Source organism: Bombina bombina, chromosome 6 (assembly GCF_027579735.1).
Source record: "Bombina bombina isolate aBomBom1 chromosome 6, aBomBom1.pri, whole genome shotgun sequence".
NCBI lineage: Eukaryota > Metazoa > Chordata > Amphibia > Anura > Bombinatoridae > Bombina > Bombina bombina.
Window position 1 is genome coordinate 82,112,902 of NC_069504.1, and position 16,274 is coordinate 82,129,175.

A 16,274-nucleotide genomic window follows, 5' to 3' on the forward strand; every position below is an offset into this window, starting at 1 on the left:
CACGATCAAACACCAGCACTTTACTGATGCACGTGAATAAATGGGCCACTGCAGTGCCCTCCAATATACTCACAAAGCAACGTTTCTGGCTATTAGTCAATAAGGCAAATACCCTGAAAAGTCACTTTGTTTGTACTGAGCTGTTAGGTGCTTAAATAAAATGTCTTGAAAGATGTAAAAAGTGCTGCTGTGTATCATTGCTAAATCTATTTATCTGATAGGTTTGCATAAATCATATCGTGTCATAACTGTATAAATCCAAAATTGTAGTCCTGCATTTGTGTTTTTTTATTTATTTTTTATAAATTACAGAAGTATTTATGCATTAAACGGACAGTAAATACAAGACTTTTCCGTTTTCTTATACAATAACATACCAGCCTAAAATACACCTATTTTGTGATTCATCTCATCACTTTGAATTGTTTTTCCTAATGGTATTGTTGGTATTTTGATTGTCAGAGTATTTTTGCAGTCTATGGATGCACGGACCCAACCAGCTTTAATAATTGTCAGCTCTACCTTTATTTAGTTAAAGGGACACTGAACCCAATTTTTTTCTTTTGTGATTCAGATAGAGCAGCAATTTTAATCAACTTTCTAATTTACTCGAATTATCAATTTTTCTTCATTCTCTTGCTATCTTTATTTGAAAAAGGCATCTAAGCTAAGGAGCCAGACAATTTTTGATTCAGACCCTGGACAGCACTTGTTTATTGGTGGGTGAATGTATCCACCAATCATCAGAACAACCCAGGTTCACCAAAAATGGGCCGGCATCTAAACTTACATTCTTGCTTTTCAAATAAAGATACCAAGAGAATGAAGAAAATGTGATCATATGAGTAAATTAGAAAGTTGCTTAAAATCGCATGCTCTATCTGAATCACGAAAGAAAAAATGTGGGTTAACTGTTTAGGGGACTATGTCCTTGTCCTCTCTTTGATATTTAATTGCTTTAGTGGAACTGACCTAATGGGACAACCGTTGCTGATTGCTCCATGACTGCATCTCTGTCATCTTACCGTAATTGCTGAACATGGATATTTGGTTGTTCTTGTGCTGTTTGGATCATATCCACTTTGGACTTTTTAAAGGTTTAGAATAAATCATTATTTTATTTTTATTGCACAATAAAAGCTATGTTTTAATTCTTAACCTGGGACATAGCTTCCTTCATATATAAGCGAGTGCTCTTTTTCTGCCCCTTGCTCCTTATATTCTCTGCTTACATTTTTTTGGCACCCCCCACTCCCTTGATAGATGTGGAAAATTCAGTTCATTGTATACTAGTGGGTTCATTTAACCTTGTTTCCCTATACTTTACTCTTAGTTGAAAGGGACATAGGAATATCATGCTATATGCACAGTATTTCCCTTTGAGACTTCAGCCATAACTACCCTCAGGCGTCACGGGTACTCGTCCTTAGCCTCCCACTGTGGAACACAGGTATTTTCTACAGATATCCTCTGCGGTACCTGTACCTGCTCTTGATGGGCTGTCTACTTAATATGGCTGCAGCTGCCTTAGCAAGGGTTTGACATGCCTGGCAAGCTGGTGGAGGGGTGCTACTTAAGGTAAGTGACTTACCACAGCACACGCACCCAGCCTACAGGCTATTTGTAAATACTCTTATACGGGTGCAGCACAGCCAGGGGACTTAGCTTGCACTTCTTATGACACACTTTTTTCAGTTCCCTTCCTGCCCTGTTTCTATTAGGGACATGGTCAGGTAGGCAAACAGCCCTCTGGCAGCTATGGGGAACCATTTGGGAGACTTTATAGTACATTGGTCACTGGCCCTTTAAGACCAACTGCTCTGTGCCGTTAGTGATTACTTACTACACCTTCCGGTTTGTCAAAGGGGGCACTTTATTTGTGAATTACATGTACAGCAGTGCTTGGTGCATCCTTTCACAGCTTCTATGTGAGACTGGGATTTCACCAGTCAGTAGCCCCGCCCTCTCAGCTTCTCTCTTCACTCAGGGGCTGTTGTTGGGCAGAAAAACAGTTCAGAAAACTTTGAGGTAGTTATTACTTATGTTTTAATCCTTTCTCCCAGCTCTTTCATTGCAGGAGCTGCCTGGGGGTTACTTGGGCATAAAGTCTGGACCCTGACAGAAATAAGTGCAATCACTATTTCAAGGCAGCTTCAATGAAGGTGTCAGAGGGGTTATTGAGCTTAGTGTAGAGGGTTCTCTACCATTTTTCTTGTTTATGTGTATGTCTGGTGTCTCTACATACCCTGCCATTACACACTATGGAACACACTGAATCTGTCCCCACTGATAACAATGTTAACGCTCCTGGTACATTACAGTCTCTTCCCCTATGTCATGTCAATCAGACATCCCAACCTGCAAAAACTCATTTCAGGGAGGTGGCTTCACCCACTACTGCACAGCCACCCCCCTCCCCCTCTTAGTTATTATATTGTACACCTTGAAACCCTTAATAAGGTACTAAAGTCACATTAAAAAAAAATAGCTTTATTGCACAACCACATACAACAAACCTATTTTCCAGTGATCGTACGCTTGTTGAATGCTTAAATATTTTAGAATACGAAGTTTAATTACGTGCAGTAAATAAGGTAGTATTTGTGTTTTTATTTTATTAGAATCAGTGGGGGCTTTTTGGTTACTGGTGCATGCTTTGAGGGTTCTATAACGTCCCAGCAACTAAAGGCATTCCTTAAAGAAACACTTTTCCGGATTTGGGCCACATTGGATCATGGTACTTGGAGTTTCAGGGAGATTGCATTCCATTTGCTGGCATCAGGGAGCTGCTATTACAATCAGGGAGACTCCCTGAACTTCAGGGAGAGTTGGGATGTCTGTGTCAATACACTCTGTTAGAGCTTTTTACCTCAAATTGTGCACGCAAATCAGCAGCAGCCGCCTTCTACTTCCTCTAAAGGATTATGTACTGTGTATATTGCTCAGGAGGGTTCCTACTCACTTTACCCCTGTGTGTAAGAATAGCTAGCAAGGCTATGGCAGCATATTTCATGGCTTTTACTGCGTTTTCATACTCCTATTAATCTCTATGCTGCTATGGTACTATATGCTGTCTGTACACAGAGGAGTAATCACTTATCCCTAAGGGTTCAGATTTGATAATATTCTTTATGCAGATGTTTTTACAAAGACCGTTAGACAGCTGTACACCTAAGGAAATAGTTATGTGATCTACAGTGTGCCCAATTTACTATAATATGTGCAATTTATATGTTGTACTGAACATAATGACATACGGTTATTTATTATAATTATCTGTGCTATCAATACTTCTATAAAAGTACATAGAGCATTGTACTCCCATCATTGCCAGGGGTGTAAACAGTTTTTGTATTTATATAAAAAAGAAAAAAAAAAAAAAGAGAGAGAAGCACTGAACCTGGGAACGAACCATAACATAATAGCTTGTTCTATATCTAGTTAACACCCTAGGAGCAGCTTCTTTTTGCTCAATTTGTGTCTTTCACAGAGAAGAACTTTCCTGTAGTATATCAGTCTGACTGTGACTAAACTGTGCAGTCCACTCCTGAAATACAATTGAATCCCTCTGTAAACTAGAGAAATGTCAAAACCCCTGACATACGTTTTGGCCTAGTGTGGGCCTCGTCAGTGAGGTGCAGCCATGTCCCTCTAGGTCTAGGCACACAGAGCAACAGTATGGACTGTACTGCGAAGTCAGGATCAGACTGATATGCTTCAGGAAAGTTTTTCTCTGTGAAAGGCACATGTTGAGCAAAAAGAGGCTGCTTCTTGGGTGGTAACTAGCCATAGAACAAGCTATTATGCTATTGTTCGTTTCCAGGTTGAGCGCTTCTCTCTTTTTATTTATGCAAATTATGACATTTTGGGAAGTCTCCCTAAGTGTGATGCGGGAATCCAGACGTGGACCCGTTGCTCAGTGTGCCTAGAGGGATATGGCTGCACCTCACTGACGAGGCCCACAATAGGCCGAAACGTATGTCTGGGGTTTTGCTGTTTCTCTCGTTCAGAGAAGAATTGCCTGGTATTTTGGGGCTGGACTGTACTGCGAAGTCAGGATCAGACTGATATGCTTCAGGAAAGTTGTTCTCTGTGAAAGGCACATGTTGAGCAAAAAGAGGCTGCTTCTTGGGTGGTAACTAGCCATAGAACAAGCTATTATGCTATTGTTCGTTTCCAGGTTGAGCGCTTCTCTCTTTTTATTTACACAGAGCAACAGGTCCACATCTGGTTTCCCACATCACCCTTAGGGAGACTTCCTTCAGGGTCATCATTTGCATATACAAAAAAGAGTGCTCAATCTGGGAATGAACAAGAACATAATAAAGGTTGAGTGCTTCTCTCTTTATTTATGCAAATTATGCTCCTCTGCATGCTTTATTCCAAATGCAGTTGTGCAGGATTTCTCTGTATTTTAGTACAATAGTGGAGATCTTTTTAGAGATCTTTTATATCTATTATGTGTAATCTATGCACATAGGTTCTGTCATGCAGATACTGAATATTGATAATGAATATTTTCATTAAAGTGAAACTTTGATGAATGAAAGCCCGTTTTTTAAAAATACTATTAAAAACAGGGGCACTTTCATTCATTAAAGTTTACAAAGCAGCCGATTTGATTAAAAACTTATCTTTTCTTCTTTTCACAGCCAGAGCAGCTTCCCCCTCCTGGAAATCCCCTCTTCACACGTCAGCAATGACTAATCTGGCTTCCTCCAATCACAGCATGGCCTCAGGCAACGACTACCCTGGGTGGAAAGACGTGATTGGAGGAAGTCGGATTAGTCATTGATGACGTGTGAAGAGAGGATTTCCAGGAGGGGGAAGCTGCTCTGGCTGTGAAAATAAAAAAAGGTAAGTTTTTTTTTTTAATCAAAACGACTGCTTTGTAAACTTTGATGAATGAAAGTGCCCCTGTTTTTAATAGTATTTTTAAAAAACGGGCTTTCATTCACCAAAGTTTACCTTCACTTTAACAGTGGAGATCCTTTAGAGATAAGATCTATTATTATCTCTCTTATACCTATTGTATAGATAATTTATATGTATGCACATAGATTTATCATGCAGATATTGATCATGAATCTTTTCAGTAACGGTGTACATTGTGTTTTCACTTTATAAGTATATACAATCTCTGCCTGTTCTGGGCATGGATTTACAAGTATCTGATGTGTACCTGGTTTATATGTGGTGCTTCTCTAGTCCGTAAGGCCACATGACGGGCTAAATATGTGTGTATGCTTTACTATATGCATGTACAGCTTTATAATCTTTGTAAAAACTTTTATTTATAAGTTTATATATTTTAGGATTTATCAGAACCCCCCCAAATAGTTTGGATAACCAGACTGATTCTTTTTGTCCTTCAAGAGATTGAGAGTTTTGTTCTCTTTGAGAGTCCTCCTCATTGACCAGTGGTTCTATCTCATGTTGCCAAAATTCCTTCAGAGGCACCAGCTTTTATAAAAGGATTTGGAGGATATGGGAATAATTATTTCCAGTACCAGTGTCGCCTCAGGGTCAAGGGTTTTAATCCAATCTGTTCATTGTCCAAAGGGACTTGCAGTCCTGTCCTAGATTTAACAGCCCTAAAGATGTTTGTCAGGGTTCCCAATTTTATAATGGGAACATTCCGCACAATTTTACCTTTTAATCCAAAAGGGTCAGTTTATGGCTACTATAGACCTCAAATATGCATATCTTTGCACCCCATTAAACAGGGATCACTTTCAGTTCCTAAGGTTTGCATATCTGCACAAACACTGCCAGTTTGTCACTTCTTGTTTAGTCTGGCTACAGCTCCACGCATCTTCACAAAGGTGTTGGGCACAACTTGGCGGTGAACAGAATTCAGGGCATTTCAGTTGCACTGTATCTAGATGACATACTAGTGCAGTATGGTAGGTGCGCACACACACACAGGTGTATGTATATGTGTGTGTATATATATATATATATATATATATATATATATATATATATATATATATATATATATATATATATATATATATAATTTATTATAGGAAGTTTTTTTTTTTTTTTTACCCTTCTTCACTTAAAGACCCCTTCAATTTTCTATACTACGTTGGTGGTCAAGAAATTATCTACACTTGGAAAAACTTATTGCTTTGGATTTCTCCATTAGACAATCTCTCTCTTGGTGGAGAGATTTCTTTGACCTTTTTGAGGCATCTTTTCTTTGTCAGTCATGGGATATTGGGCTGACAGATGCAAATGGGGGTGGTCCAGGATTCTCGAAGAGCGCAAGGAGTCTGGTCTTCTCTAGAGGCAAGGTTAATTATCAACATTATGGGACTTCGAGTGATTCTTCGGGCTATTCAGTCATGGCCCCTTCTTTTGAAGGAGCAAAAGCTTAAACAGTTCCTGCATCGCTAGTGGACTATGGGTACCGCCTTGATGATTTATTAAGGCTACCACCACAACCGTGTCCTACTGGCCATGCCGGAAGTGTCTCAGATACTGTTTTGGGCAGTAAGGAATCGCTGCTCTCCATTGACAATTCACCTCATCCGTCAATAGGTCCACCCAGAAGAGGTCTATCCATCAGAACGTTTTAGATCGCTTGGTGCTGGCGTTTTCATGGACAGAGGTCTGATGGCCTCTCTTAAATCACAAATTTCCAAGGTATTGTGCGAGATCAAGAGATCCAAAGACTCACATAATAGACACCTTGGAATATCCATGGGAATTTCATTTAGCATAACTGTTTACTCTGAGGATTCTTCTTCCAAGAGTCATGCTTGGATTAAACAGGAGTCGGCTTTAGTAATATTGTTTGCTCTAGCCTGGCCCCACAGAACGTGGTATGCGGATCTAGTGCAGATGTCCTCATCTCCTCCATGGTTCCTTCCTCTGAGAGAAGACCTGTTTCTCCAACATTGGTGTGTCCGGTCCACGGCGTCATCCTTACTTGTGGGAATATCTCTTCCCCAACAGGAAATGGCAAAGAGTCCCAGCAAAGCTGGCCATATAGTCCCTCCTAGGCTCCACCCACCCCGTCATTCTCTTTGCCGTTGCACAGGCAACATCTCCACGGAGATGGTTAAGAGTTTTTTGGTGTTTAAATGTAGTTTTTTATTCTTCTATCAAGTGTTTGTTATTTTAAAATAGTGCTGGTATGTACTATTTACTCTGAAACAGAAAAGGATGAAGATTTCTGTTTGTGAGAGGAAGATGATTTTAGCAGACAGTAACTAAAATCGATTGCTGTTTCCACATAGGACTGTTGAGATGAAGTAACTTCAGTTGGGGGAAACAGTTAGCAGACTTTTCTGCTTAAGGTATGACTAGCCATATTTCTAACAAGACCATGTAATGCTGGAAGGCTGTCATTTCCCCTCATGGGGACCGGTAAGCCATTTTCTTAGTCAAGCAAACAGAATAAAGGGCTTAATATGGGCTATAAAACTGGTAGACACTTTTATGGGCTAAATCGATACTACATCATCTCCTACTGTGTCTAAACCAGTTTTGCCCATGCAGGAGGCCCCTAGTACATCTAGCGCGCCAATGCTTATTACCATGCAACAATTGACGGCTGTAATGGATAACTCCATAGCAAATATTTTATCCAAAATGCCTACATATCAGAGAAAGCGCGATTGCTCTGTTTTAAACACTGAAGAGCAGGAGGGCGCTGATGATAATTGTTCTGTCATACCCTCACACCAATCTGAAGTGGCCATGAGGGAGGTTTTGTCAGATGGGGAAATTTCAGATTCAGGAAAAATTTCTCAACAAGGTGAACCTGATGTTGTGACATTTAAATTGAAATTAGAACATCTCCGCGCACTGCTTAAGGAGGTGTTATCTACTCTGGATGATTGTGACAACTTGGTCATTCCAGAGAAATTATGCAAGATGGACAAGTTCCTAGAGGTTCCGGTGCACCCCGACGCTTTTCCTATACCCAAGCGGGTGGCGGACATAGTGAATAAGGAGTGGGAAAAGCCCGGCATACCTTTTGTTCCCCCCCCTATATTTAAGAAATTATTTCCTATGGTCGACCCCAGAAAGGACTTATGGCAGACAGTCCCTAAGGTCGAGGGGGCAGTTTCTACTCTAAACAAGCGCACTACTATTCCTATCGAGGATAGTTGTGCTTTCAAAGATCATATGGATAAAAAATTGGAGGGTTTGCTTAAAAAGATTTTTGTTCAGCAAGGTTACCTTCTACAACCCATTTCGTGCATTGTTCCTGTCACTACAGCAGCGTGGTTCTGGTTCGAGGAACTAGAAAAGTCGCTCAGTAGAGAGACTCCATATGAGGAGGTTATGGACAGAGTTCACGCACTTAAGTTGGCTAACTCTTTTATTTTAGATGCCGCTTTGCAATTGGCTAAATTAGCGGCGAAAAATTCAGGGTTGCAATCGTGGCGCGCAGAGCGCTTTGGCTAAAGTCTTGGTCAGCGGATGTGTCATCCAAGACAAAATTGCTTAACATCCCTTTCAAAGGTAAAACTCTATTTGGACCAGAATTGAAAGAGATTATCTCAGACATCACTGGGGGAAAGGGCCACGCCCTTCCACAAGATAGGCCTTTCAAGGCCAAGAATAAGTCTAATTTTCGTTCCTTTTGCAATTTCAGGAACGGACCGGCCTCTAATTCTGCATCCTCTAAGCAAGAGGGTAATGCCTCACAACCCAAACCAGCCTGGAAACCGATGCAAGGCTGGAACAAGGGTAAGCAGGCCAAGAAGCCTGCTGCTGCTAACAAAACAGCATGAAGGAGTAGCCCCCGATCCGGGACCGGATCTAGTAGGGGGCAGACTCTCTCTTTGCTCAGGCTTGGGCAAGAGATGTTCAGGATCCCTGGGCACTAGAAATAGTTTCTCAGGGTTATCTTCTGGAATTCAGGGAACTACCCCCAAGGGGAAGGTTCCACATGTCTCACTTATCCTTAAACCAAATAAAGAGACAGGCGTTCTTACATTGTGTAGAAGACCTGTTAAAGATGGGAGTGATACACCCGGTTCCAATAAAGGAACAAGGAATGGGTTTTATTCCAATCTGTTCGTAGTTCCCAAAAAAGAGGGAACTTTCAGACCAATTTTGGATTTGAAGATCCTAAACAAATTTCTCAGGGTACCATCGTTCAAGATGGAAACCATTCGAACGATTCTACCCACTATCCAGGAAGGTCAATTTATGACTACCGTGGATCTAAAGGATGCGTACCTACATATTCCTATCCACAAAGAACATCATCAGTTCCTAAGGTTCGCCTTTCTGGACAAACATTACCAGTTTGTGGCCCTCCCATTCGGGTTAGCCACTGCTCCAAGGATTTTCACAAAGGTACTAGGGTCCCTTCTAGCGGTTCTAAGACCGAGGGGCATTGCAGTAGTACCTTACTTGGACGACATTCTAATACAAGCATCGTCCCTGTCAAAAGCAAAGGCTCATACAGACATCGTTCTGGCCTTTCTCAGATCACACGGATGGAAGGTGAACATAGAAAAAAGTTCTCTGTCTCCGTCAACAAGAGTTCCCTTCTTGGGAACAATAATAGATTCCTTAGAAATGAGGATTTTTCTGACAGAGGTCAGAAAGTCAAAACTTCTAAGCACTTGTCAAGTTCTTCATTCTGTTCCACGTCCTTCCATAGCGCAGTGCATGGAAGTAGTAGGGTTGATGGTTGCAGCAATGGACATAGTTCCTTTTGCACGAATTCATCTAAGACCATTACAACTGTGCATGCTCAAACAGTGGAATGGGGACTATACAGACTTGTCTCCAATGATTCAAGTAGATCAGAAGACCAGAGATTCACTCCGTTGGTGGCTGACCCTGGACCATCTATCCCAGGGAATGAGCTTCCGCAGACCAGAGTGGGTCATTGTCACGACCGACGCCAGTCTAGTGGGCTGGGGCGCGGTCTGGGAATCCCTGAAAGCTCAGGGACTATGGTCTCGGGAAGAGTCTCTTCTCCCGATAAACATTCTGGAACTAAGAGCGATCTTCAATGCTCTCAGGGCTTGGCCTCAGCTAGCAAAAGCCAGATTCATAAGATTCCAATCAGACAACATGACGACCAATGCGTATATCAATTATCAGGGGGGAACAAGGAGTTCCCTGGCGATGAAAGAAGTGACCAAAATAATTCAATGGGCGGAGGATCACTCCTGCCACCTATCTGCGATCCACATCCCAGGTGTGGAAAACTGGGAAGCGGATTATCTGAGTCGTCAGACATTCCATCCGGGGGAGTGGGAACTCCACCCGGAGATCTTTGCCCAACTAACTCAGTTATGGGGCATTCCAGACATGGATCTGATGGCGTCTCGTCAGAACTTCAAGGTTCCTTGCTACGGGTCCAGATCCAGGGATCCCAAGGCGACTCTAGTAGATGCACTAGTAGCACCTTGGACCTTCAACCTAGCTTATGTATTTCCACCGTTTCCTCTCATTCCCAGGCTGGTAGCCAGGATCAAACAGGAGAGGGCCTCGGTGATCTTGATAGCTCCTGCGTGGCCACGCAGGACTTGGTATGCAGACCTGGTGAATATGTCATCGGTTCCACCATGAAAGCTACCTTTGAGACAGGACCTTCTTGTTCAGGGTCCATTCGAACATCCAAATCTGGTCTCCCTCCAGCTGACGGCTTGGAGATTGAACGCTTGATTCTATCAAAGCGTGGGTTTTCAGATTCTGTGTTCAGGCCAGAAAACCGGTAACTAGAAAGATTTACCATAAAATATGGAAAAGATATATCTGTTGGTGTGAATCCAAAGGATTCCCATGGAATAAGATAAAAATTCCTAAGATTCTCTCCTTTCTACAAGAAGGTTTGGAGAAAGGATTATCTGCAAGTTCTCTAAAGGGACAGATCTCTGCTTTATCTGTCTTACTACACAAAAGACTGGCAGCTGTGCCAGATGTTCAAGCATTTGTTCAGGCTCTGGTTAGGATCAAGCCTGTTTACAGACCTTTGACTCCTCCCTGGAGTCTAAATCTAGTTCTTTCAGTTCTTCAAGGGGTTCCGTTTGAACCTTTACATTCCATAGATATTAAGTTACTATCTTGGAAAGTTTTGTTTTTGGTTGCTATTTCTTCTGCTAGAAGAGTTTCAGAGTTATCTGCTCTGCAGTGTTCTCCGCCCTATCTGGTGTTCCATGCAGATAAGGTGGTTTTGCGTACTAAGCCTGGTTTTCTTCCAAAGGTTGTTTCTAACAAGAATATTAACCAGGAGATAGTTGTACCTTCTTTATGTCCGAATCCAGTTTCAAAGAAGGAACGTTTGTTACACAATTTGGACGTAGTCCATGCTCTAAAATTCTATTTAGAGGCTACAAAAGATTTCAGACAAACATCTTCTTTGTTTGTTGTCTATTCTGGTAAAAGGAGAGGTCAAAAAGCGACTTCTACCTCTCTTTCCTTTTGGCTTAAAAGCATCATCCGATTGGCTTATGAGACTGCCGGATGGCAGCCTCCTGAAAGAATCACAGCTCACTCCACTAGGGCTGTGGCTTCCACATGGGCCTTCAAGAACGAGGCTTCTGTTGACCAGATATGTAAGGCAGCGACTTGGTCTTCACTGCACACTTTTGCCAAATTTTACAAATTTGATACTTTTGCTTCTTCGGAGGCTATTTTTGGGAGAGAGGTTTTGCAAGCCGTGGTGCCTTCCGTTTAGGTAACCTGATTTGCTCCCTCCCTTCATCCGTGTCCTAAAGCTTTGGTATTGGTTCCCACAAGTAAGGATGACGCCGTGGACCGGACACACCAATATTGGAGAAAACAGAATTTATGCTTACCTGATAAATTACTTTCTCCAACGGTGTGTCCGGTCCACGGCCCGCCCTGGTTTTTTAATCAGGTCTGATGAATTATTTTCTCTAACTACAGTCACCACGGTACCATATGGTTTCTCCTATATTTTTCCTCCTGTCCGTCGGTCGAATGACTGGGGTGGGCGGAGCCTAGGAGGGACTATATGGCCAGCTTTGCTGGGACTCTTTGCCATTTCCTGTTGGGGAAGAGATATTCCCACAAGTAAGGATGACGCCGTGGACCGGACACACCGTTGGAGAAAGTAATTTATCAGGTAAGCATAAATTCTGTTTTTCTCAAGGACCTCTCTTCCATCAGGATCTCAAATCCTTTTAGTTTAACGGCGTGGAAATTGAATGCCTAGTTTTGAGAGAGAGGTTTCTCAGGAAAGAAAGCCTGTGACACACACAATCACTGCATTTTACATATGTTGTAAAGCATGTGTGGAATGCGGTGATGTATGTGCACTGAGAGGGTAGCAAAATTTGATGGCTAGATATGTTTGGCTTATATTGTTGCTAAAACAGGAAATGCATATCACATGGTAACTGGCTGATATAGATAACACCCATGGTGCTATTGGTTTGTGGAGACAAGTTTCCATAAGTGATTAGGTTTATTTAGAACCAGAACATCTATTTTTTAAAGAACTGTATTAAAGGGACATTACAGCCAAAATTGGAATCCTTGTGGATGCATTTCACTTTTGAATAGAAGTATTTTTGTAATATGAGAAGCTATTTTTGTGTGTGTGTATATGTGTGTGTGTATATATATATGTATATGTGTGTGTATATATATATATATATATATATATATATATATATATATATATATATATATAATATAATATACTGTGCAGAATTATATAACATTATTTTTTAGGTTTACTGTTCCTTTAATTGCTGACATGATACAAGCCCCAGTGGTGCTCTGAGCAGCTGCAGTGTTTACAATGCTGGTGCACTGAGAATATCTAGCAATGCTTCACATTCACGTGCAGAGACTAATACTAACAATAAAACAGTGATAACTTTACTGAAATCATTTCTGCCAATCCATGTATATTGCAAATATGTTTCTATTTATAAATAAATTTGACCGGAATGTCCCTTTAAATTTTAAAGTGTCCCCATATCGCTTTAACCATAAAAATGATAGGTGCTATGCCTGAAATAGCCAGGGCTAAAAGAAAAGGAAGTAGGCAGCATGTGCATTAGTTAATTATTGAGCATTGGTTTCAGAAATGAATGCTGAATATGGCAGAGGAAATATCTAGATAATTGTTTGTTGCACTTTACATGAATAAATGCGGCTCTGCAGCCCTAATCGCCATTCACTTGTAAAAACAATGCACAATAACAACCTAATTTGCATGCCTAAAAATAAGTATTGTATTGTTTATTAGTTTTTAGTTCAACCAGGTAAAGTATTTCTCTTGCAAATATAACTGCAGATAATGATTTTTGTTTTTTTCCAGGACAGAATCATCAACCTGATTTTTGGTATATTAACATCTCTGCTGGTTCTAGTAAGTATGTATCAAAATTACTTTTGTTACTGAACAACTTTGAAGATTTCAGATATTGTTGAGTGAAATTTACTTTAAAGGGATAGTCTAGTCAAAATTAGGCTTTCATGATTCAGATAGGGCATGTGATTTTAAGCAACTTTCTAATTTTCTCTTATCAATTTCACTTTGTTGGTATCTTTATTTGAAAAGGCAAGAATGTGTAAACATAGGAGCCGGCCCATTTTTGGTTCAGAACCTGGATAGTACTTTCAGAATGGTGTCTAAATGTAGCCACAAATCAGCAAGTGCTACCCAGGTTCTGAACCAAAAATAGACCTGCTCCTAAGCTTACAATCAAATAAAGATACCAAGCGAATGGGGGGGGGGGGGGAAATTTGGAGTAAATTTGGAGTAAAAAGTTGCTTAAAATTACACTTTCAAATGTTTCTGATAGCATTAGAAAAGTGTGGCATGAAAAAGAGCTGAATCGAAAGCTTAGAATTTTTTTTTTGCTTTAGGAGTAGTTCACAGCTTCACACTTCTTGGTGCTACATAGAGTTGCACTTTGTCTGTTAGGGGATTTATTTCAGGATTTCACTTTATCCAGCTAATCAGGTAGCGCCACTGTATGAGTGTGCATCACTTTCATTAGCATGGAGCAGCCAGTTCCCTTGGTGAAACTAGAGGAGGTAGCTTGAAGGAGGTGTATACTTCTGTGTTATACCTGGATGGTAAAGAAAACTTCCTTATAGGGCAAAAAACATAATTTTTGCCTACCTGATAAATGTATTTATTTCCGGACATGGTGAGTCCACGGAATCATCAATTACTAGTGGGAATATCACTCCTGGCCAGCAGGAGGAGGCAAAGAGCACTACAGGAAAGCTGCTATATATGTCACTTCCCTTACCCATAATACCCAGTCATTCGGCCGAAGGTAAAAATATAAATAATGCTTACCTGATCATTTCATTTCCATCGTGGGGAGGAGAGTCCACAGCTTCATTCATTACTTGTGGGAAATAAGAACCTGGCCACCAGGAGGAGGCAAAGACACCCCAGCCAAAGGCTTAAACACCTCCCCCACTTCCCTCATCCCCCAGTCATTCTGCCAAGGGAACAAGGAACAGTAGGAGAAATATCAGGGTATAAATGGTGCCAGAAGAACAAAAAACCAAATTTATATCCGCATAAGCATAATTTATATTTTCCATCTAAAGGGGAGGAGAGTGTACGCCTTAATTACTTGTGGGAACAAATACCCAAGCTCTAGAGGACACTGAATGAAAACGGGAGGGCAAGAGGCGGACCCTAATCTGAGGGCACCACAGCCTGTAAAACTGCTTCTGCCAAAGCATAAACGTTAAACTTGTAAAGGTATGTAAAGAGGTAGCCGCCTTACAAATCTGCTCCATAGAGGCCTCATTCTTGAAGGCCCACGAAGAAGCCACAGCTCTAGTGGAATGAGCTGTGATCCTCTGAGGAGGCTTATGTCCCGCTGTCTCGTAGGATAAGCGAATCATGTTCCTCAACCAAAAGGACAAAGAAGTTGCAGATACTTTCTGCCCCCTGCGCTTCCCTGAATACACTACAAACAAAGATGTAGTCTGTCTGAAATCCTTCATAGCCTGAAGATAGAACTTCAAAGCTCGAACCACATCCAAATTATGAAGTAACCTCTCCTTAGGAAAAGAGGGGTTAGGACACAAAGAAGGAACAACGATTTCCTGATTGATGTTACAGTTAGACACAACCTTGGGAAGGAATTCCAAACCAGTGCGAAGAACAGCCTTATCAGCGTGATACACCAGATAAGGAGGCTCACATTGCAAGACCGCCAACTCGGATACTCTGCGTGCCGATGCAATAGCTAACAGAAATAGAACCTTCCAAGAAAGAATCTTAATATCAACAGAGTGCATAGGTTCAAACGGAACCCTCTGCAACACCTTCAGAACCAAGTTCAAGCTCCAAGGTGGAGCAGATTGTCTAAAAACAGCAATCTACAAAGACCAGAGAAGACAGATGCGCCACATGGCCCAATATTGTTTGGTCCAAACAACTTAATATATAAAGGAGTGAACTCACATTTGTGAAATCACCTCAGTCAGTGCTATGGAAACAGTCTGGGATCTATAACAGTCACCCAGAAGACCGACTGCCGGTATTGCTGGTGTTGATGTGATGTCTGTAGCAGAATGACAAAAAGACACAGGTGCCTATATGGCCTAGTGTTGCCTTAGCACAAGTAAACCAATGCAAACAATATGAATGGTACTCACAATAGTTGTAACATCTCCTTTGATGCTATAGGGGCAGGATGGGATCAATGTGGTCACCCACCAGACTTAATCAAGGCTAGCTGGACACAGGCAAAGATTCCGGATACTCCCAAGTTCAGAGTGGACCCAGGATGCACCAATGGTCAAATGAGACCCAATAAAATATATTTCACTCTCTAACAGAGGGGAAATATGGTAAAGAAGATGGTGGCAAGTGTTCCAAATAAAAATAGTTTTATTAAAATGATAAAAACAAGGCAATGCGTTTCTCAGCAACAAGCTGTTTCATCAGGCTTCAAGCTCCAAGGTGGAGCAGATTGTCTAAAAACAGGCCTGTTTCTAGACAAAGCCTGAACAAAACACTGTATATCAGGAAGCTCAGTGAGCCTCTTGTGTAACCGAACAGACAATGCCGAAATCTGTCCCTTCAAGGAACTTGCGGCAAGCCTCTTCTCCAGTCCATCCTGGAGAGAGGACAAAATCCTGGATACCTTAACCTTGTGCCAAGGATATCCATGCTTCTCACACCAGGACAAGTCCTCCACACCTTATGATAGATGCGAAGAGTGACCGGCTTCCTGGCCTGAACGAGAGTATCAATCACTCTCTGAGAGCCCTCTCTTGGCCAAGACTAAGTGTTCAATCTCCACGCAGTCAGCCTCAGGGAATCTAGATTT

General features: G+C 41.4%; 1 protein-coding gene across 2 annotated transcripts in view; it reads left to right on the plus strand.

Moving 5' to 3' along the window:
• Positions 1 to 16,274, plus strand: part of TMEM243 (transmembrane protein 243) — a 99,522-nt gene that overhangs the window by 28,802 nt on the left and 54,446 nt on the right. For both annotated transcript variants that reach the window (XM_053716502.1, XM_053716503.1), the window contains exon 3: positions 13,283 to 13,333. In XM_053716502.1, the coding sequence (XP_053572477.1) occupies positions 13,283 to 13,333 (51 nt within the window). The remainder of the gene's footprint in view (positions 1 to 13,282; positions 13,334 to 16,274) is intronic.